General features: G+C 41.2%; 2 protein-coding genes across 7 annotated transcripts; one reads left to right on the top strand and one right to left on the bottom strand.

The window, feature by feature from the left end:
- Positions 1–328: 328 nt before the first annotated feature.
- Positions 329–21,530, top strand: LOC126354372 (uncharacterized). 5 transcript variants are annotated; one of them, XR_007565310.1, is made up of 3 exons: positions 329–1,050; positions 20,007–20,123; positions 20,922–21,530. XR_007565310.1 is itself a non-coding variant. In XM_050003959.1 (3 exons), the coding sequence occupies exons 1-3, from the start codon at positions 19,068–19,070 to the stop codon at positions 21,309–21,311; spliced, it is 978 nt and encodes a 325-aa protein (XP_049859916.1). In that variant the 5' UTR covers positions 18,938–19,067; the 3' UTR covers positions 21,312–21,530. The 5 variants fall into 5 exon arrangements, 3 of the variants coding, with proteins under 3 accessions (XP_049859916.1, XP_049859918.1, XP_049859917.1); XM_050003959.1 differs by lacking the exon at positions 329–1,050 and adding an exon at positions 18,938–19,538; XM_050003961.1 differs by lacking the exon at positions 329–1,050 and adding an exon at positions 19,657–19,746.
- On the bottom strand, positions 1,080–19,663 carry LOC126354373 (uncharacterized). 2 transcript variants are annotated; one of them, XR_007565311.1, is made up of 3 exons: positions 19,579–19,663; positions 1,568–1,724; positions 1,080–1,451 (listed from the first exon to the last, which is right to left on the bottom strand). XR_007565311.1 is itself a non-coding variant. In XM_050003962.1 (3 exons), the coding sequence occupies exons 1-3, from the start codon at positions 5,473–5,475 to the stop codon at positions 1,136–1,138; spliced, it is 501 nt and encodes a 166-aa protein (XP_049859919.1). In that variant the 5' UTR covers positions 5,476–5,505; the 3' UTR covers positions 1,080–1,135. The 2 variants fall into 2 exon arrangements, 1 of the variants encoding a protein (XP_049859919.1); XM_050003962.1 differs by lacking the exon at positions 19,579–19,663 and adding an exon at positions 5,448–5,505.
- Positions 21,531–22,258: the final 728 nt, after the last annotated feature.

The raw sequence follows: 22,258 nt of genomic DNA, 5'->3' as shown, positions 1-22,258 counted from the left end.
ATCCATTTTCTCGAGATCGGAGGCAGATAGAGACCTTCTCCCAAGTCTAAACAAAAATTCATCATGTCAGCTAAATTTCATACCGTGTAATACGCACCAAACGCAAAATCATAGCGACCCCTAATTTTCGTTGCAAACTTTTTGAGCTTTGCGTAGTGTCTTACTGAAATGTGTACATCACAATAAGACCGGTCATTAGCGAGGTGATGAGTCCTTCGCCACGAAGCTGACATATAAAGCTACAAGTAAGGCAAAAAAACGTATTTTCAGTGAACAGTAAAATCGTTTGAGAAAAGTAACAGGTTGCGCGCGCTTCTGTTATGTCAGCGCAGTGTGTCGCCAATCGGCGGGTGATAAGTGTGGTGTACCCGCAATATGCGCTGCAGCCTCGCGACTCGTGCGGCACGTGCGTGCCGCGCTGTTGTGTCTTCTCACGTCACACGTGCTATATGCGTCTCAATTTGCGCCTAGCCTTACTGTAACTAACGCACGCAGCTTTTTCACACGACACTGCCGAACGCTGGCAGGATACCGAACGGCTCGTCATAAGGCTACGGCCACACTTGGGTTTCTTGAAGCTGGACGCTCAAAGTCTAAAGAAGAAGCTCCAAAAGTCGCCTGATGGTGGCCACATTCGACCGTGTATATAGCTTCTTTCAGCGCAACGCGTCCTAGCGACCATACACGTGAATGTGGCCATATTTGGCTCAGTAGCGTTTCAGACCTGCCTGGCATTGAGGAATGAATGTATTAAATAAACAGTCTGCAACAATAATATGTGGTGCATTGTTAGTGATTCGACGGAGACGACGTAGACAAAAATGACGTTTTGTGGACTAATCCAGTAACTGAGGGAAGATCAGAGACAGTCACATTCAATCTGTTACACAACAAACTTAAAGAAAACCCTGAAAAGTTTTTTGAGTACTACATGATGTCTATTAAGTCATACGAAACTCTGCTGTCTAATATGTCGAATGCTATTACTAGAAGAAACACTCGACTACGTGATTGTATAAGGGCTGAAGAAAAACTATCAATTACTCTAAGGTAAGTGAAGTTTTACTATTTATTGTATTATTTGTTTACAGTGCATAAAAGGACAGGATTGAATCTTCTGATTTTTCCTCGAAGATCATTGAAGGTGTGCTACTTGTGAACTGAGATGATTGTTGGTCACTTTCAGATGTAATTCTGAACGGCTGTGCATGTGTGAAGGACTGAAACAATTGTAAATATTCCAAAACGCCCAACAACAATTTTTCAAACTCGTCCTGTTTTCATTTCTTCGGTAATGGACTTTCTCCCTTTGCGCTGTGCGAGCAGGGAGAGAGGCTTTGGATGTAGTATGTTGTGTTTCAGGTGTCGTGCTTGCTTCTTGTTGTGCAGTTTTGTTGTCAGCGGCTTGTGTACTTTCTGTTAAATCGACAGCCATATTCCCAGATGTTGGCCTGTGGTGAAAAGAGAAAACTGTAATTGTCTACAGTAAAATTTTATAATTTGTGGCCATGCATCGCTCAGTCTGGAGTTTAAAAATGCACGAGCATTATAACTTTGGAATACTCACCCACTTTCTACACATAAAGGTTGGAGAAATGACAACTGTTTGTGATAAATGTAATGTTTCCTGGGTTTTGATGAATCTCCACTTTTGTCATCTTGCATTTTCACATTTTTGTAGTAGCAATCTTTAATGCTCTTCCCCTTTTTTTGCACAATCTTACCTAAAACAAAACCACATAATATAAATATTGGTTGTACTTTGAACCCCTTATCAATGTTTCATTGTAGGTATCTCGCAACTGGCAATTCTATCAGATCTGTACACTTCCAGTTTCAACTTGGACATTCAACAATTTCAAAGATTATTCGAGAGACGTTGTTGTTGTTGTTGTTGTTGTGGTCTTCAGTCCTGAGACTGGTTTGATGCAGCTCTCCATGCTACTCTATCCTGTGCAAGCTTCTTCATCTCCCAGTACCTACTGCAACCTACATCCTTCTGAATCTGCTTAGTGTAGTCATCTCTTGGTCTACCTCTACGATTTTTACCCTTCACGCTGCCCTCCAATACTAAACTGGAGATCCCTTGATGCCTCAGAACATGTCCTACCAACCGATCCCTTCTTCTGGTCAAGTTGTGCCACAAACTTCTCTTCTCCCCAATCCGATTCAATAACTACTCATTAGTTACGTGATCTATCCACCTTATCTTCAGCATTCTTCTGTAGTAGCACCACATTTCGAAAGCTTCTATTCTCTTCTTGTCCAAACTAGTTATCGTCCATGTTTCACTTCCATGCGTGACTACACTCCAAACAAATACTTTCAGAAACGACTTCCTGATATATAAATCTATATTCGATGTTAACAAATTTCTCTTCTTCAGAAACGCTTTCCTTACCATTGCCAGTCTACATTTTATATCCTCTCTACTTCGACCATCATCAGTTATTTTGCTCCCCAAATAGCAAAACTCCTTTACTACTTTAAGTGTCTCATTTCCTAATCTAATTCCCTCAGCATCACCCGACTTAATTCGACTACATTCCATTATCCTCGTTTGGCTTTTGTTGATATTCATCTTATATCCTCCTTTCAAGATACTATCCATTCCATTCAACTGCGCTTCCAGGTCCTTTGCTGTATCTGACAGAATTACGACGTCATCGGCGAACCTCAAAGTTTTTGTTTCTTCTCCATGGATTTTAATACCTACTCCAAATTTTTCTTTTGTTTCCTTTACTGCTTGCTCAATATACAGATTGAATAACATCTGGGAGAGACTACAACCCTGTCTCACTCCCTTCCCGACCACTGCTTCCCTTTCATGTACCTCGACTCTTATAACTGCCATCTGGTTTCTGTACAAATTGTAAATAGCCTTTCGCTCCCTGTATTTTACCCCTGCCACCTTTAGAATTTGAAAGAGAGTATTCCAGTCAACATTGTCAAAAACTTTCTCTAAGTCTACAAATGCTAGAAACGTAGGTTTGTCCTTCCTTAATCTAGCTTCTAAGATAAGTCGTAGGGTCAGTATTGCCTCATGTGTTCCAATATTTCTACGGAATCCAAACTGATCTTCCCCGAGGTCGGCTTCTACTAGTTTTTCCATTCTTCTGTAAGGAATTCGCGTTAGTATTTTGCAGCTGTGACTTATTAAACTGATAGTTCGGTAATTTTCACATCTGTCATCGCCTGCTTTCTTTGGGATTGGAATTATTATATTCTTCTTAAAGTCTGAGGGTATTTCGCCTGTCTCATACATCTTGCTCACCAGGTGGTAGAGTTTTGTCAGGACTGGCTCTGCCAAGGCCGTCAGTAGTTCAAATGGAATGTTGTCTACTCCCGGGGCCTTGTTTCGACTCAGGTCTTTCAGTGCTCTGTCAAACTCTTCACGCAGTATCGTATCTCCCATTTCATCTTCATCTACATCCTCTTCCATTTCCATAATATTGTCCTCAAGTACATCGCCCTTGTATAGACCACCTATATACTCCCTCCACCTTTCTGCTTTTCTTTCTTTGCTTAGAATTGGGTTTCCATCTGAGCTCTTGATGTTCATACAAGTGGTTCTGTTTTCTCCAAAGGTGTCTTTAATTTTCCTGTAGGCAGTATCTATCTTACCCCTAGTGAGATAAGCCTCTACATCCTTACATTTGTCCTCTAGCCGCCCCTGCTTAGCCATTTTGCACTTCCTGTCGATCTCATTTTTGAGATGTCTGTATTCCTTTTTGCCTGCTTCATTTACTACCTCTGGTTCTTTTAGTTTATCCTGGTCCCATCTCCTTAAATTTCCACCTTTTTGCAGTTTCTTCAGTTTTAATCTACAGTTCATAACCAATAGATTTTGGCTGGAGTCCACATCTGCCCCTGGGAATGTCTTACAATTTAAAACCTGGTTCCTAAATCTCTGTCTTACCATTATATAATCTATCTGAAACCTGTCAATGTCTCCAGGCTTCTTCCATGTATAAGCCTTCTTTTATGGTTCTTGAACCAAGTGTTAGCTATGATTAAGTTGTGCTCTGTGCAAAATTCTACCAGGCGGCTTCCTCTTTCATTTCTTAGCCCCAATCCATATTCAACTACCACGTTTCCTGCTCTCCCTTTTCCTACTACCGAATTCCAGTCACCCATGACTATTAAATTATCATCACCCTTCACTATTATTTCATCATACATTTCTTCAATTTCTTCGTCATCTGCAGAGCTAGTTGGAATATAAACTTGTGCTACTGTAGTAAGTGTCGGCTTCTTATCTATCTTGGCCACAATAATGCGTTCTCTATGCTGTTTGTAGTAGCTTACCCGCATTCCTATTTTTCTATTCATTATTAAACCTACTCCTGCATTACCCCTATTTGATTTTGTGTTTATAACCCTGTGGTCACCTGACCAGAAGTCTTGTTCCTCCTGCCACCGAATTTCACTAATTCATTCGAGAGACATGCTCAGCAATTTGGGAAACAATGCAAGGCCAATATATGAAATAATTAACTGCTGAAGATTCGTTGAATATCAGTTTGTAGTTTTTTTTAAAAAAAAGAAGCCAATTTTCCACATTGCGTGCGATGTATTAATGGTAAGCATATTAGAGTGATCAATCCATGTGGATCGAGTAGTGAATACTTTAACTACAAGAAGTATTTTTCAATAGTTTTAATGGCAGTAGCTGACGCAAATTACTGCTCCAGATATATAGATGGTGGGGCCTTTGGACACGAGGAAGATTCAAACATCGCGAAAAGTGCTAATTCTTGCAAGAAACTCTGTTCCAACAATTTACCATTACCACCACCAGCCCCCTTACCAAACGATACATCTGTCGATTACTGCCATATGTGTTTGTTTGTGGAAGATGAAGCCTTTCCTCTGTGTGAAAACCTTCTGAGACCATACCCCGGTAAGGACATGAGTAACATTAAAAGAATTTTTAACTACCGTTTATCGAGTGCCAGGCGGTACGTGGAATACGCATTAGGTATTTTAGCCAATAGATGGAGCATATTCCACCGTCCGATTGACGTCAGCATCGATTTGGTTGACATCATCGTTAAAGCCAATTGTGTACTGCACAACTTTGTGAGGGAAAACGATGAGTACAACTTTGAAGACACTTTATCGTGTCCTTTGGACAGCATTCTGGCCCAGGGGACAAGACGGACCGAGAAAGGAACACACAGAAGATATCAGTTTGCTGAGTATTTCTGTGCTACCGCACGTTCTTTACCCTGACAAAACCGATACGCAAACATTGCTGAGTGAAAAAGGCTGCTGGCATAACAAGACACCTCTAATATTCTACAATAAAGCGCATGTATTGTGACTTGTTGTACTTACTTAATTTAACATACGTAATTCACTAGTTTTCTTTCATAAACTTTTAATATTTTATTGTATTTTTGATCTTTTATACTACCCAAATTAAATGTTTTTACTACACTTACCTAAGGCTTCTTTTGTTTCTTTGTCCATGTTGTCGCAACCTTCACCAACAACATTAGATGTCACAGCTAGCCAACCGTCTCTTGTTTTTTGTCCGATTTCATAATCCGCATTTTGAATGGCGTATAAAAAAGGTCGAGCTTGAACTTCTAAATTAATATGTTCGCTATCAAGTTCAATTTTTTCCATCCCACACATCGAAAAAACTGTAATGAAACACTTGAATACACATACTACTTTGTGTTGACACACTGCAAAGTTACTGAGTTCACGTAGGAACGCAAACGCCGCCCTTTGTGACCGAGCGGTTATAGGCGCTTCAGTCTGGAACCGCGCGACCACTACGATCGCAGGTTCGAATCCTGCCTCGGGCACGGATGTGTGTGATATCCTTAGGTTAGTTAGGTTTAAGTAGTTCTAAGTTCTAGGGGACTGATGACCTCAGATGTTAAGTCCCATACTGCTCAGAGCCATTTGAGCCATTTCGGAACGCAATGTGAGAAGCGTCTTTTGACGCAGGGAATGGACCCCAACCCATCCGACTAGTGTCTGACCTTGAAGATGCGTCTTCCCGTCGGACTTTGGCAGAAAAGACGCTGTGTCTGGTTACACCGGCCTTCTCCAGCCTGCCTATAACGATGGCGTGGCGTCTTTTGACGCTGAGTGTCCAGCTTCAAAAAACGCAAGTGTGGCCGTAGCTTAAAAGAAGAAGAGAAAATGCTGCGCCTGGTTGGCTTCGGGATTCTGTTGTTGATGGGCTCGTTATCAACGTAGCAGGTGACACTTCCGGAACTGAAATGTATTTCTCGGATTCGGATAAGGAAGGAGTTAAGGGATTACCAGACGACTGATTGTAAGTAATACCTTCAGTATTTAACTACATGGTGAAATCCTTCAATAATCTCTTTCGTTACACACAGCCTATGCAGAAAAATTACCCTGAGGTTAAGTCCGAAATTTTCATGATTCTTGTTTTTAATTACAATAGTACGTTAGCTAAAAACGATAACGTGTTGCTGTTTTCGTCTAGTCGTCTAAGGAGCTTATTGTGGAAGATTTGCAATGCATTGTTTCATTCTGCTTAAAAATTAAATGACATTCAGAGCTGTATTGCTTCTCTGCTCGTCTCTTTTTACGTGTGGACTGCAGCTGGCCACGTCACTGCAGGGCGTGTTGTCCAAGTTAAATGCGCCGGTAAAGCTGTTGTCCCGAATTATGGCTAAGTCGATGTGCGCATAAAGCACAGCACAGATAGTACATTACTCGAAACAGCTTGGCTGCAGCCCCACGTGAAACGGAAATCCAATGAGGTTCTAGCAAACGCGGAAGAATACATAGTGCAATGTTTACATCAGGTTTATTCTTATGATCCGGTCGGCGGCGGCTAACGCCTGAGCAAAAAAGAAACATCAGGTGGCTAATGCAGGTGCCTACATTAGTGGGAGAAGCGCCGTAAGACGTCGTCCGGCACCGGAATGCCGGATTGGCCAATCAAACATGTTTATTTCCAGTTCGGCAGTGCAGTCCGGCGTTTCACCACGAACGGGATGATCGACAGGGAACTTCTAATTCATCTCGTTAGGAATGAGCCTCGCTTGTGGAACTAGAGGATTAAAGGCTACCATAACCGGCATATTAAACGACAATTGTGGGAATCTATTGGGGAGCAACTATCAGTCAACGGTAAATATCGAAGTTATGCTGCAATAGTTTTATTGATTGCTTTCATATCACTACATGTTACTACATATCACTACTAATTTCGATCACATTACTTTTAACTTATAATTGTCAAAAATAAATAACTTTTTAATTACAAAAAACACTATGCGTTCGTTTCGCCACGGACGTGCGCCAATCCCATCGGAGTATGGCTTGAATTTCTAATTGATAATTAGAGCCTGTTGTGACGGTCTGATTGTTGTGACGGTGTGATTGTTCTTGATGAACCACTTTCTTGACTTGGTGACGCACTTGCGTCTTATTCTAAACTTGTGGAGTTAAAGAAGTCACCACCTTCTCGGTCAATAATTGCGTTCTGCAGTAAGCAAATACAGTTCACTATCCTATCCGCTTTGTCAGGTCCTGTTTCAATATATTTTCCCAGTAAACGCCTCTTGGCAGTCATGATACCGAAAGCACACTCCACACTGCTTCTAGCCCTCGATAGCCTGTAATTGAAAACTTTTTCTTCGTGTGAGATATGTCGTTTGGAATAAGGTTTCATGAGGTAAGTTTTCAAAGGATATCCATCGTCTCCAAGCAAGACAAACGGCATATCTGTAGTAGTTCCTTCGACAGGAGAAGGTTGCGGTAGCGTAGCATGACCGTTCTCTAAGAACGCAGACAATGTAGAAGCAGAAAACGTTCCTCCAGCACTCTGTTTCCCATAACTTCCTACATCTATAAAAAATAAATCGACAACTGTAGTCCGCCACAGTTTGTAAAACTATTGTAAAACTTTTTGTAGCTAAAAAACGTAGTTCCACTTTGTTTTGGACATTTAATTCTGATATGCTTGCTATCAATGTATCCAACTGCGTGAACAAAACTCCACCGCTCGTGGAATCCTCTCGCTATTTCTTCAAAAATTTTCGGTTCAGGAACGGGTAGATGTTGCTCACAGAAATTCCCCATATCGTATCCACAACTGCCGAGACACACTTACCTACAGTATAATCACTCAGTCGAAATGTTAGGCCCAACGACCGAAAAGACATCCCTGTTGCTACGTGCCTGAAAGAGTGAAATGATAATGGAATATTTTCAGATGACATGGGTAGCCTTTGTTAGAGATGTTTTAGGAATCTTAAACATACATAAACAATAACAGAACATTTGTTCCAAGAAGGGAGTACACCTTCTGTGCTGATTTTGTGAGATTTACGTTTCCTTTTTCAGGAGAACAGGCTCGGATAACGTGGCAGAATCTGTGAGACCCTTTAAGGAAAAAATATAAAATACAACATGACTCCAAGAGGGGTCAGGAGACTACTGCATCTGATAAATGGCTCCATTTAAAAAGCATGCTGTTTTTGAAATACATTATAATACCTGGGCCCGGCTCAGGAAACTTGCCTTCCACAGAGAAAGAGAATGAGCCTTCTCCACATGATCAAAGTCTCACCACAACAAGTAAGAAAAGTACAAATGGTGGTGAAATGTGTCTCTCTTCAGGCGAACGAGAGGTGTCTGCTTCTAAGTCGTCTTCTGTGAAAGCAGTCAGAAACAGCTCAAAACGTCATGTAAAAAAAAATATGATTAAGATTCACATGTGCTGGACATTGAGAAAAAAAAAGTTCGACATATTTGAGCAACATGTTTCTCAAAAACAGAAATATCAGGATGATGACGAGTTTACTGCCATCCGTCAAACAAATGGATGAACTGGAGGAAATGAGACTAAATATGAAAATCTTGGGGGACATCACGGAAGCCTTAGTAGCTCACAGCTTCAAAAATGGTGAGAGATCTTCAAGTTATATATAGTAACACACTGGATGTCCTTTACCATCGTTGCTACCGTCACCTTACCCGTCACCATGTGCATCTAATTTAAGGCGCCGCAGTCATGGACTGTGCTGCTGGTCCCGGCGGAGATTCGAGCCCTCCCTCGGGCATGGGTATGTGTATTTGTCCTTAGGATTATTTAGGTTAAGTAGTGTGTAAGCTTAGAGACTGATGACCTTAGCAGTTAAGTCCCATAAGATTTCACACACATTTGAACATTTTTTTGCATCTAATTATGCCCAAGATTAGTCTTCCATTGTGAGTGTACTTCAAATGTGCCCTCCTGATTAACAACCTGATGGCAATTCATTTTAATGGGCTGTCCCTAATGTACTGTTAATATATTGTTACGTATAAACTAGACGTTTGTTTTACACAATTTTCTCATCAAATTCAACGCTGATATTTGTAAGTCTTGAACCAAGCAATTGTTTCATTGTGATTTTCAGATCATACATAGATACGTGTTAACAGTTGCTTATTTGATAATAATATCTAATATTACCGTGAAGGAACGTTAACAAATGTATGTCTAGGTTAATAATTTATTTTATTGTAACTGATGCCAGATTTTATTTATAATATTCTAATAGAATTTGACCAGTTATGGCACTCACAATAACAAAAAGGCTATCAGCTGCTTTTAACGTTGACTTACCTGATTGTGATAGTAAGTTTTTCTTCTGGAGTGGGTAGCGTACTCGCTTCTCACGCACGGGGTCCCGGGTTCGATTCCCGGCGGGGTCAGGGATTTTTCCTGCTTCGAGATGACTGGGTGTTATTGTGTTGTCTTCATCATCATCATTCATCCCCATTACGGACGGAGAAAGGCAATGGCAAACCACCTACGCCACGACCTTGCCTAATCGGCGGTGCGGGTCTCCCGCATCGTTCCCTACGCTCCTCGGAGTATGGGACCTCATCGTCATCATCATCATCATCATGGATTGGCCAGTTATAACGTCTCTTATGCTTTCAAGTATATAGTCAAACGTTTGTATAGACATGTGGTAATAGTCTTTGAACTTATCTGGAAAAGTTCGCAGTGACTGGGAAGTTATAAAAAAAACTCCCCTGTAGGTATGTCTTCATTAAAACGATGCACCCAAGACCTTTTCCTACGTCTTTTAAGGTGAATATGCTTGTCTAGCGTGTAACCGAGCACAGTGCGGGAACTCATGAATGACGACAGTACACTGGGTTGACGCTCAGTGTAATCACTTCCCGTCCCACGTGCAACAGCTGCGCGCCGTTGCTGGATCGGCTCGGACCCAGTGTGGGCATTCACGTCGGACGACGCTGGAGAGCGTTTATTGCCCTTCACCGTACCGGATCGGAACGGAAGACTTCCGGACGTAATGTAGGTGCAGCCTTATAGTCACCGTAAAGCCGTTCGGGAGCCATTGTTATTTGTGTTCGCACAGCAACTTTCTCCTGCAGATCACGGCAATGTTCCTCAACACTAGGAAGATCACTAGGTAAATTGGTTCAGTCGGATGTTTCTGGAGTCTGAAAGCCAACTGCAGAAGACCTTTTGGACGTGCAACTCTGGATACGCGTCATGGGGCAACATGTGTGTTGGTAGCCTCCATTGGGGCACATTTTATGCTATCCTCTCTATATACTCGTACATTTCCGTTATCTGCACCTCAGTTTGTAGAAACGGAACCCTCATACGATCGCTTTGTTGTCCGTCTGTCTGAATGTCTGTTCGACTGTTAAAAACCCTTTTTCTCGGGCAGGGGTAGTTGTATCAAGCTGAAATTTGTGTCACGTACTGAGGCCTACAGGCTCATGGCGGTGTAATAAATCGAAGCTTTTTCGTCAGTGCAATCGAAAGATACGGCCGTTTATGTCACACATTTTAATAATCGCAAACTCACTCATTGAAACTACATGGTACTTCCCGTTGTCCTGGACCATGAAATTTGGCAAAAAGGGAGATTACACAGTGCAACTGAAGTAAGAAAAGGTTCCAAAACTGTAAATTCCTAATTGTTTTACATGATTTTTTTTTTGTTCTTTTCTTAACTGACTCTTTCAGTTCGCCCATCTGTTAAGATTCCTTTATCTTAGGAACGGGTAAATGAATCAAGTTGAAATTTATGTCACATACTAAGGTCTATAGGCTGTTAGCAGTGTAATAAATGTACGTTTCTAAGTCAGTGCAGCCAAAAGCAACGGCCATTTAGCTCACATATTTCGATACTCGCAAACTTACTAATCAAAACCTGTAGGGTATTTCTCATTGGCGCAGAATCAGGAACGTAAGTAACGTTTCACGGTACACCCAAAGGAAAAACATTCGAAAACTGTAAAATTGTAATTATACCAAGCGAAAAGATGTGTCATTTGTTATCAGACAGTCTGTCCGTCTGTTGAGACCCATTTTTCTCAGGAAAGGGTAGACGTATCAAGTCGAGGTTTGTGTCACATACTACTGTATATTGTCCATTGGGGGTATAATAACATTAGCTTGTAAGTCGATGCAAACATAAGATACAGCCACTTATGTCACATATTTTCGTGCTCGCAAACTCACTCATCAAAACCTATGGCGTACTTCCCATTGAATTACAATGATGAAATTTGGCAAGTAGTTAGATTTCACAGTGCAAATTCAGGAACAAAACCGAAAATTGTTAATTTGGAAATACATCACACGAAAAAATATTTCTTTTGTTATTCGACTTGAGAAACAGTCGGTAGTTCTGCATTCAGGCTGACTGGGTCGCAATGGTAAGAATCAAACATCAGGCAAGGAATGACTTTTCGGCTCATATGACGCGTTTCGGAATTTATCCATCAGCAGATATCAAGAAGCGGCGTAGATATGGCGTTCCAAATTGTACGCGAAATAAACATTCACAGACTAAACAAACGTTGAGTTTTACCACTGCAACCCAGTCAGCCTAAATGGAGAACTACTGATTATTATAATAATAGTCGCCCGCCTCCTATATTAACATCCCTGGGATCGATATCTTGCCAGTATCAATGTCGATAACAGGCAAAAATGGTGGAGATTCTCGATTCCTAGAACTGATGAACTGTTTATATACATAATTAAGTTTTTGCGGATCCCACAGTACGCGTCTTACTCACACCAGCACTTGTTTTGTTTTTTGTTTTTGGGCTTATCACCTTCAGTTTTTTGTGTACGTTTATTAGAGTTCTGTTTTCGAGAACTGATTTTTAAGTCTGTCGAAATTGTGATGTTGGTGTTGCTATTATGTAACTGGGAAGCCGACGCAGGTAGCCGTACAGAGGCCATGGCGAGATAGGGCCCCTCCAAGGGTGCACGCACACAGAGGGTGCACAAAAGCTGGCCGAAAAAAAAAAACACCAGCGAGACGATTTAAAAATTAACCCTGAAAGGAACGTGAGTTTTCCCGTCCCATGTATTCCGTCTTTTGCCTGCGAGAAAAAGTCTTTCCCACGGCCCAGACTGTAAATGCACGCAGTTTTCACAGCATCATGTCGTCCAAGTAGCATCATAAAGAAGTGACTACTACCAGAACAGACGTCACATGGGTTGTGCTTCAACAGTGAGCTTGGTTCTACAGCTGTCGCATTTACACAGCTTAAAGGCACGTTTACCCCTGTGCACCTTGCCCTAGTTGGCGTGCCAAGCTAGTAGCGAGCGGCACGTGTCTCCCTGCGCCTGCGCACGGCGGCCTATGCGCACAACTCAGAAGCATGCGTGACTTTGCGCCGGTGCGTGCGCCTCCTTGCCTCTTCGTGCAACGCCCACATGCGCCTATTGCGCACAGGAGTAAGCGCAGCTTGAACGTGCGTTTACATTTGTGCGACTTTCCGTGCGCACTAGACGCATGCGGCCGGGCTACAGTGCGCAGACGCAAGTGTATGGGACCCATGGGCAACAGTCGTGCGCATGTCCGCGGTTCTCTCCGTTTATTGCTTTGTTTGACTGTAACTGACAACTGAAAGATTCTGTTTCTTGCGCACACTTGCACTAACCATGGCTAATGGGGAAACAAACAGACTTTGTGGAGGATTACCGTTCCTTTCCTCGTTTGTAGTTCATCAGACCCGCCGATTATAGAGACTGAATTACGATGAATGATTGTCTGCGGATCTGTCAAATACTATAACATTGCCAGACGGCGTCACCAGAGTTTGTCCGATAAAGTCGGCCGACAGCTTTGTCACAGGACGTCCGATCCTCTTTGTCAGCTTTTAGCGGGAACAAGGAAGTTCGGCTGGTAAGGTTAGAATCTATTGTACACGTACCTCCATACTCTGCGAACCACCGTGAAGTGTATGGCAGAGGGTACGTTATTGTATGAGTTATTAGGGTTTCTTTCTGTTCTATTCACGTATGGAACACGGGAAGAATGTTTGAATGCCTCTGTGCAGGCTGTAATAATTCTAATCTTGTCCTCACGATCCCTATGTGAGCTATACATAGGGGATTGCAGTATATTCCTAGAGTCATCATTTAAAGCTGGTTCTTGATACTTCGTTAGTATACTTTCTCGGATAGAATCTTCAAGAGTCTGCCAGTTCAGTATATTCAGTACCACTGTAGCACTCTCCCACGGGTCAAACAAACTTGCGACCATTTGTGCTGACCTACTCTCTACACGTTCAATATCCCCTGTTAGTCCTATCTGGTATGGGTCCCACACACTTCAGCAATATTCTAGAATGGGTCGCACAAGAGATTTGTAAGCAATCTCATTTGTAGACTGATTCCGCTCCCACAGTATATACATCAATAAACCGAAGTCTACCACCTGGCTTTACCCACAACGGAGCCTATGTGATCATTACATTTCACATCTATACAAAGTGTTATACCCATTTATTTGTATGGGTTTGCCGATTCCAGCTGTGACTTTTTGTGAAGTGGAGAATTTTACATTTCCGAACATATAAAGCAAGTCGCCAGTCTTTGCACCACTTTGAAATCGTATCAAGATCTGACTGAATAGTTTTATAGCTTCTTTCTCAAAGTATTTCATTATAGATAACTGCATCATGAGCAAAATGTATGAGGTTACTATTAATATTTCCCGCAATGTCAGTAACATACAGCAAGTACAGCATGGGTGCTAACACACTTCCCTGGGGCGCACCCGAAGTTACTTCTACATCTGATTATGATTCTCCGTCCAAGATAACATGCTGTGTCCTCCCTGCCCAAGAGTCCGTAGTCCAGACTCAATTTTCACTTGATATCCCATATGATCGAACTTTTGACAATAAGCGTAGGTGTGGTACTGAATCAAATGCCTTTTGCAAATCAAGAAATACTGCATCTACCCGAGCACCTTTATCCAAAGTTTTCAGTATGTCATGTGAGAAAAGTTCCAGTTGAGTTTCATATGGTCGATCTTTTCGGAATCCACGATGGTTGGCATGGCGGACGTCATTCTGTTCAAGATACCTCATTATGTTTGAGCTCAGAAAATGTTCTTCAGAAAATGTTCTAAGAGTCTACAACAAATCGTTGTCAAAGGTACTGGACGATGGTTTTGTGGGTAACTTCTACTACCCTTCTTGTAGAACGGTGTTACCTGTGCTTTCTTCCAACTACCGGACACAGCTTTTTGATCGAGAGATCTGCGATGGGTTATAGTTAGAAGAAGGGCTAACTGAGCCGAACGTTTAGTATAGAATCTGACAGGGATTCCGTCGCGTTCAATTTTATTGTGTCTGAAGTAGGTTCGATTTTAACCTGAGTTCGGATGGATACCACGACGTCTCTGTGACTGGGGACGAGTGCTTTGGCTACCAAAAAGAGGCCGAATGCATGTGAATGAGCTATATATCTGTCTCGAAAAGCAAGTTTTACAAAAAAACATGGGATGAAGAGACAAATGTTCTGTTATATGCTCAAGATGACTCGTGGAGACTACGAAAAGTAATATTACAAACACACGTCAATTAAACTTCTACGTACATCATTCAGCATACATGTAAAAGACAAGCATTAAGGGGAGGTTTATTATCTTTTGGTTCAAAAAATCGATTCTTTTAAATTGCATTTTTGGATCCATTAAAGCGTTTAGAATCCACCCATGAAACGGTTTTTCCGAATATGGAACGAAAATGTTTGTTATTCGCGGTTGAACAAAAAAAAATGCACCTGCCTGAAATCGGCCTTTTTCACGCACCAGTTTTTTTTTTTTCTTTCGGAGGACGAGTTATTGTACCGCTGTTTGGGATGAAACACACAAAATTCAAATGAAAGTTTGAACGGGTGCATTTGCATTCTGTTGCGAAAACTGTGGAGATGGCGACTTTCCTGGCATTGACCAGCTTCAACGAAGGGTATTCGCCAATTCTGAAGACCATGACAACTATGGACGTCACCCTGGGACCCTATTCGATGCATTTCGCCAAGCGTTCGGACGACCGCAGGATGCAAGCGGCCGAAAACCGCTTGTGACCGGCCGTTCGAGCGGCTCTGGAGCTGCACAGGATGGCCCAGATCGAGCAGAACGCCACATATGAGGAAAAGGAAGGACTAGTTTATGGACCCGAAATAGCAGATTGAACGTACGTTGCATAATATTGCATTTATATGTAGTCAAAACTTCAAACGCGTTTTTCTCGAAACGACGTTTTTTTTTATCGCGCGGTATGGTAACTTCAAATCTACTGAACCGATTGGCATGATTCTTTGTATCCGACGAAGCTAACTAAATTGTCTAGGAGTTGTACCACTTTTATTTCGATCCATCAACTATAAACATCTTTACTTGGCCGACGAAGTCGAAAAATCGATGAAAATACCCTATTTTTTTAAAAAAAAATAGTCGCTATTTTGTTTCCTATGGTCCAAATAACTTAAGCGAGGCACAACTCCTAAAGAACGTTACATGCTGCGCTAACGTAACTCAATTTTGATTTCAGACGAGCCGGCTGACCTGTGACATACCGCGCGTGGAAATCTACATCGAAATTTTGTTTCGTTCCGATGGCACTTCCGCATTTGTTCTTACATTTCTGGTCGAAAAAATTCCTGTTTGTAGAGGAAATATCAATAAACATTTTGACCACATTTGACACTGATATTTATAACATATCCCGAGAAAAAAAATCTCAAAGAACATGCTTTTTTCGGGCCACAGATAGTAAGCCTCGCCTTATGTTTACAATAAAATAGTCTGAATACTTCATGTCACGGAATCGCCACCCTACTTTTCATCCCCATCGACGCGCCAGTCGCCGAAGTGGCGTCAAACCGGAAGACTTGCACCCGGCGAACGGTCTACCCGACGGGAGGCCCTAGTCATACGATCATCCTAGTGGCATAAAAACGCCAATACGCAGTAATACTAATATGTAGACACCTAATACCCACCTATAGCCTGCAAGAGGAGGAATGATGGTAGCGTGAAGTTCCTGATCACCAGACTTCGCGCCAATATCCTGGTTTAAACATCAAACTTCTCCGCAGTATCTCATGAAGTGAGGGCATGTGGTATTGTTGACGGTGATCCATCCGTCGGATGGAGACGTTAAGCTTGGAAGCTGTCTTGGTGCTTGCTACTCGCGAGAAGGCTATGTGGCGGCACACTCTCCCTTCTCTTGTCATAATAATAATAATAATCATCATCAAACAACACAAACATTACACACATACACACACACATACACACACACACACACACATACACACAAATACATACATGTAGTATTACGAGTATTGTGTAATGGAGCATGTTGTAAACAAACAAAGCACCCACCTACAACAACCCAAAAATGGTTCAAATGGCTCTGAGCACTGTGGGACTTAACATCTGAGGTCATCTGTCACCTAGAACTTAGAACTATTTAAATCTAACTAACCTAAGGACATCACACACATCCATGCCCGAGGCAGGATTCGAACCTGCGACTGTAGCGGTCGCGCGGTTCCAGGCTGAAGCGCCTAGAACAGCTCGGCCACACACAACAACCCAGAAAGATCCACTAGAGTAACTACGAGTAACTATAAGCCTCCCTCATCACTTGAAAAAAATTATTTTTTGAGGCTGTAATTTACGCCTGAAATTTCCGATAAATATTTCGCCTACCTGTGTTTTCCTATAAACCTGCGATTTCGGTCCATAGATTCCGAAGTAAATCCCGATTACGATATTTTTTATCCTCAGGCTGCCACTCAAACTCACTCTTTCTTGGACTTAACCTCTCACATTCCATATTCCATGTATGAGAATGTCGGTCAATTTGACCAACGAAAACGAACTGGTTTCAGATTCACCGACTGTTGTCCGGGGATGGGCTACAGTGTGACCGCGCACATAGTAACGTTCTGATTTGAGACGATCGGCCGTGTCGGTCGTTGTCAGAATCCACCGATATCGGTGCCACCACTCATGTTCAACAATGGAGTTTTTCCTAATGCTTTACTACGGCATTGTAGACTCACGGAGGTTGGCGCGCGGTACCTGAGCTAATTATGCTGTTTGACCGAAGGCTTCCGATTTCTGACAAATGAGGACTGGAGTGAAACTATTTACGCTAGAGTGCCTCAAAGTATTTAATAAAATAAGAAGTCAACTGAACATGACACAGATGCTAAAATTGACTTCGATCATGTAATCAATAAGTTTGCTTCACTCAAGCAAGGAAATGGAAAGCAAAATGATGACAAAAACAAAGTTCTTGGAAAGCAATGTTTTCTCAACTTTAGCACTTCTGCCAAGGGCGCAAGGTCACGGCTCTGGAGACGTGTCCGCGTCTTACACAATTACATTTTGAAGGGGGAAACATAAAAGCCAATATCGTAGACCTACTCTGATTAAAGGTATTAAAGGAAAACTGTTAGGAATGTGTCTACTCAAAAAGTAACCATTTTAAAGATACGTCCCGAAATTAAACAAGGCATTCTGTTCTGTCTAAATCATATTCTGAACAAGATTCTACTTGTTACGTACAGAAATGGACTTCTAAGTACCGGTAGCTGATGAATGTATCATATCAAAAGTGACTGACTCAACATGAAAGTTTTTCCGCATTCGGGCCTTGTTTTAGGAGCTTCTTTCCATATTTCACCAATTTTGAACTCAGGCTTACATTGTTCTGACATCTTTGTCTGGTGCATAGGAAATAGTGAATTAAGCTTTGTGTATAGGAGGAATTTCATAATCAAATCCCCGGATACAGTATTATAAGAATATTTATTTGCACTGGCTGCAGTTCTTCTACAACTTCTCTATTACAGCCGCAAGAGATGTGTCTGATTGTAATCAGACCGGACAATTTCTGTGTAACTGTGAGTGCATTAAAATGATTTGGCGCAATTGCTACCGGTCATATTTCTCTACTTCTGACAGTCTCGCGGCGATATTCAGCCGATTCCACTAGCAGAAGCTACAAAACAGATTGCACATCACGCAGACTTACCGGTGCTCTTCAAATCCCGAGAGCGTAGGTTCCAAGAAGAGTCAAACAATGTATTATTTCCTTTAAAATGTTTCAAGCGAAATGAAAATGACGGTAAAATTGGAGAAATATAAACCCATACGGAGAATTACCTTTAGTAAATACTCCCACGCACCATACGTGAGTGGAACAGGATTGGAGGAATTGAATGATAGTGGTATTATAAGTACTCTCCGCCACATATTGTAAGGTGGTTTCCAGAGTATGTATGTAGATCTGGGTTTACACGTGGGTCACCTCACATTTAATTACATAATTTCGAAGAAAATCGGTCGGTGATGGCATTCAGCGTAATAAGTTACTGTACTGAAGTCGTGCATATTTCACTTCATTCAGTCTAATGTATGGGTCTCTGGTTCACCATTTGCTTCGCTACGTCTTTGTTAAGCAGAGGAAAACCTTACGATGTACGTCAAAACCTGAACAATGTAGTTGCGGAGAATGTTAGATCGCCTTTGTGCGACGTCCATCCCTTATCTACTAAAAAGTAAACAAGTACCGGTAGGTGCTGAACAGCGGGACACCTACCCAGGCTGCGAACAATGTGCCTTTCCACCAGAGGGGAAGCCGAGAAACGTTGCCACAACGGAACAGGTAGAAGGGACAAAAGCTGAACGGTTTCTTTAAGCTCCTCGTGCTCTAGAAAAGATTTAGTTTACGATCCGTTACACTACTGAGTACGGTAGTAGATGGAAGACATTCTTCTAAAGTTGTCCTCACACCGACTAGGGGCCATAGCGAGTTTCGAGAGGTCACATGCTTTGAGGCGTTCACGCGCGAAAAATGCGTTGAGATTTCAGCAAAGTGCTACGAAACGTGAACCAATACGATGCGAGAACGATCTTTACGTCACAGGCATGTCTCTTCCCTTTTCAGTTCTGAGCAACATGGCTACCGCATGGACAAGAGAACAAATGTCAGTGCTAATAAACGCTATGAAAGAAGAACAATGTCTTTACAATGTAAAAAGTAAAAATTATTACAACAAACGCTGTCGCGCGGAGGCGCTTTGTCGTGTATTTCTTAAAGTGAAATGTGTTAGGCCTCATTTGAGCAATCCAAAGGAATGCCAAACGAAATTTTTGAATATGAGGAACATGTTCAACGTTGAAAATCGAAAGAGGAAAGAGAGTATGAGGACTGCAACCTGCGAAGATGACGTAAGTATTTACCATATTAGTGATTTTACGATAGACCGACCTCACATTTCCAGACGTTGTCGCTCATAGTGTGCTCATAAAAGATGCATTATTGGAAAATCAAATAGTATGTGCTGCTGTTGAACTGCATATCTTAGTAGTGCTTGAAGTACAAAAACCACTAACCACGCCACTTAAGGTTCACAACACGTAATCCAATATGGCGCCGGTATGTTTATATCAGCCAATCACAGCACATGACATATGACAACACGTAAACTTGTTTTCTGGCGGTACAATGGAACATCGGGAGTGTGTATTTTTGTATTTATTCATTATTATTTTTTTCCTACGTTTTGTCATCGAGCCATTGTAATGTTAGTTAAGTATTCACTCCTCGCCAATTGCTTTATGAATAATGGATAATAGTATACCGTTTGCTGAATGTAAATTGCATCCTGTTTTATTTGTCACTTTAATCAATTTCAGATATATCGGCCAGGCTTGTGGTATTTTCAGAAACTCGAATTTCTAGACGCTCATTACATGCCACGAATTAGGAACACTGCCCCTCTGCAGTCTATGGAATGTAGTGACAGTTTTCAGGTATGTACATTTATCAATGATCATTTTTATTCTGAGAGCCACCGTTGTTTGCATGCATCTGTTTACCGATTATTTTTGACGTTGCATTGAGAACTCCGATTGCTAGCTTGCAGTTTTTGGAAGTAGATTGCTTGTATGTTGATTATATGCGTCTCGCCGCTAGCCGGATGCGGATACGGGAGCGTTAGAGTGTGTGTGTGTGTGTGTGTGTGTGTGTGTGTGTGTCAAAGTGAGATTTGTCGTGACATTTAGGTGGATATGAATATTAATTTAACAAAAAATTTTACACAATCTTAGCAGTGCACACCTGCATGTATTGTGTCCAAGTGAAAACATTTTGCCCTGCTCTCTTCATTATTTGTATAGGAAACTACTGAATGCTGCAGTGTTTAGCAATCACTTTACATCAGAGATTTTTTATATATACCAACAGAAAGAGCATAATGCACTGCTACTGGTTATTTCATACCTGTGATCTTATTTGACCATCTTGTTTCAACAATTCATTTTAATTCTGATGTGGTCTTTCAGGCAGGATAAATATATTTGTATGATTGAATTTTTTGTTTGATACTAATACTATTATGACTAAAATACTAATACTACTATTTACTCAAACACCATAGCCTCTGAAAAGCAAATACAGGTGAGGCAAACTAATAAGTTTTAGTTCAGGCTGTTATATAGTTGTGTATTTATTGTGACTTGTATGTTCTCAGTAAATAATAATAACTTTCTAGCTTTTACAAAGGACCAACATGGTCATTTTTAGCTCAGTCATTATTTTGTACATTTCAGACAGATGAAAGCACATCACATGAAAGTGATTTTGTGGAATCTTCCACCAGCAATGTCATAGAATTTTCAGAAGAAAGTGATGTGAAGGACATAGGACTAGTTGAATCTGATTCAATACTAGAACAAGTGCCACTGGCACAAACCTCATGGAGTTCTGCAGAGAGTGCTACATCCAGGTCCTCTACTGCAAGAAAAAGAAACAACAGTGACAGTTATGACAGTGCAATACAATTAATTGTAGACAGACTGCAGGAAAGTTATGATGATGACATAACTGTTTTTGTAAAATATCTGGCAACAGAAATGAGACAAATAAAATGCAGAGAAGCAAGGAATGCCTGTAAGCAAAAAATACTAAAAATTGTTTATGATACTTTAGATAATGAATAAAACATTGTGTATATTGCATTGTGTTTACTTTCTAAAAATGTAACTATTTAATTGAAAGAAAATGAATTCAGTGTGAATCCTGCAATTCATTGTTCATGTGACACCTGGCTGTGATCAAAATGATGGCTGTCAGCAATAGTAATAATATGAGTGCTACCAAATCACTGTAAATCTGATCAGTCTGAAGAACAGTGTGATTGGGTATGGGTAGTATTGTAATATCATTAACAGTGATATCAGAGCTGTGCAAGATCATATGTTCTTATATTTGCCAGTTGAGTGTTGTTACCTATTTTATTTTGTATGTGGTAGTGTACTGAAGAGTGATTTATTGTTTGTGTGTTGTGATGCCTTGAAGAGAACCACAGCTGTAGACGTAACTTCAGGTCCACCCCGGGAAACTGTTGGGACCTTTGCCCGTCATGTTGTATATTAATAACCTGGCAGACAACATTAACAGTAACCTCAGACTCTCTACAGCTGATGCAGTTACTATTAATGAATTAGTATCTGAAAACAGCTGCCCATATATTCTGTCAGATCTTTATCTTAAATATTCAGAAATGTAAAATTATGCTCTTCACAAAATGAAAAAAACATTGTGCTGTTTTCGAATACTGGTTGGTGCTTTCTATGTGAATAAATAGTGTTATAAAAAGTGGCTGGTTGCTGTTTCTTTCTCTGCAAGAATAAACCTGGAAAAATGGTATGCTATGACTACAGTATGAATGTCACAATTGGAATCAGTCTGCTCCATTCCATCGTAGAATATTGTTAAATATTGTAATCTGTACCAAATAGGACTGAAAGGGGATATTTAATTCATACAAAGAAGGGCAGCACAAATGGTTACATGTTTGTATAATCTATGGGCAAGCATAGAGGAGCTGAAAAACTTTAACTGGCATACACTTGAAGGTATAGGCCAAATATCGTACGAAAGCCTT

Source organism: Schistocerca gregaria, chromosome 3, assembly GCF_023897955.1.
Source record: "Schistocerca gregaria isolate iqSchGreg1 chromosome 3, iqSchGreg1.2, whole genome shotgun sequence".
NCBI classification, from domain to species: Eukaryota; Metazoa; Arthropoda; class Insecta; order Orthoptera; family Acrididae; genus Schistocerca; species Schistocerca gregaria.
This window is presented reverse-complemented; position numbering and strand designations above follow the sequence as displayed.

Bases quoted from the DNA above. Each gene is read 5' to 3' on its own strand.
- LOC126354373 (XM_050003962.1), bottom strand. From the start codon at position 5,475: ATGGACAAAGAAACAAAAGAAGCCTTAG. The intron at 1,725-5,447 runs GTAAGTGTAGTA...GTTTTGTTTTAG, and splicing joins AGAAACAAAAGAAGCCTTAG to GTAAGATTGTGCAAAAAAAG. The intron at 1,452-1,567 runs GTGAGTATTCCA...TTTTCACCACAG, and splicing joins CCTTTATGTGTAGAAAGTGG to GCCAACATCTGGGAATATGG.
- LOC126354372 (XM_050003959.1), top strand. From the start codon at position 19,068: ATGGAAGACATTCTTCTAAAGTTGTCCTCACACCGACTAGGGGCCATA. The intron at 19,539-20,006 runs GTAAGTATTTAC...AATCAATTTCAG, and splicing joins CTGCAACCTGCGAAGATGAC to ATATATCGGCCAGGCTTGTG. The intron at 20,124-20,921 runs GTATGTACATTT...TGTACATTTCAG, and splicing joins AATGTAGTGACAGTTTTCAG to ACAGATGAAAGCACATCACA.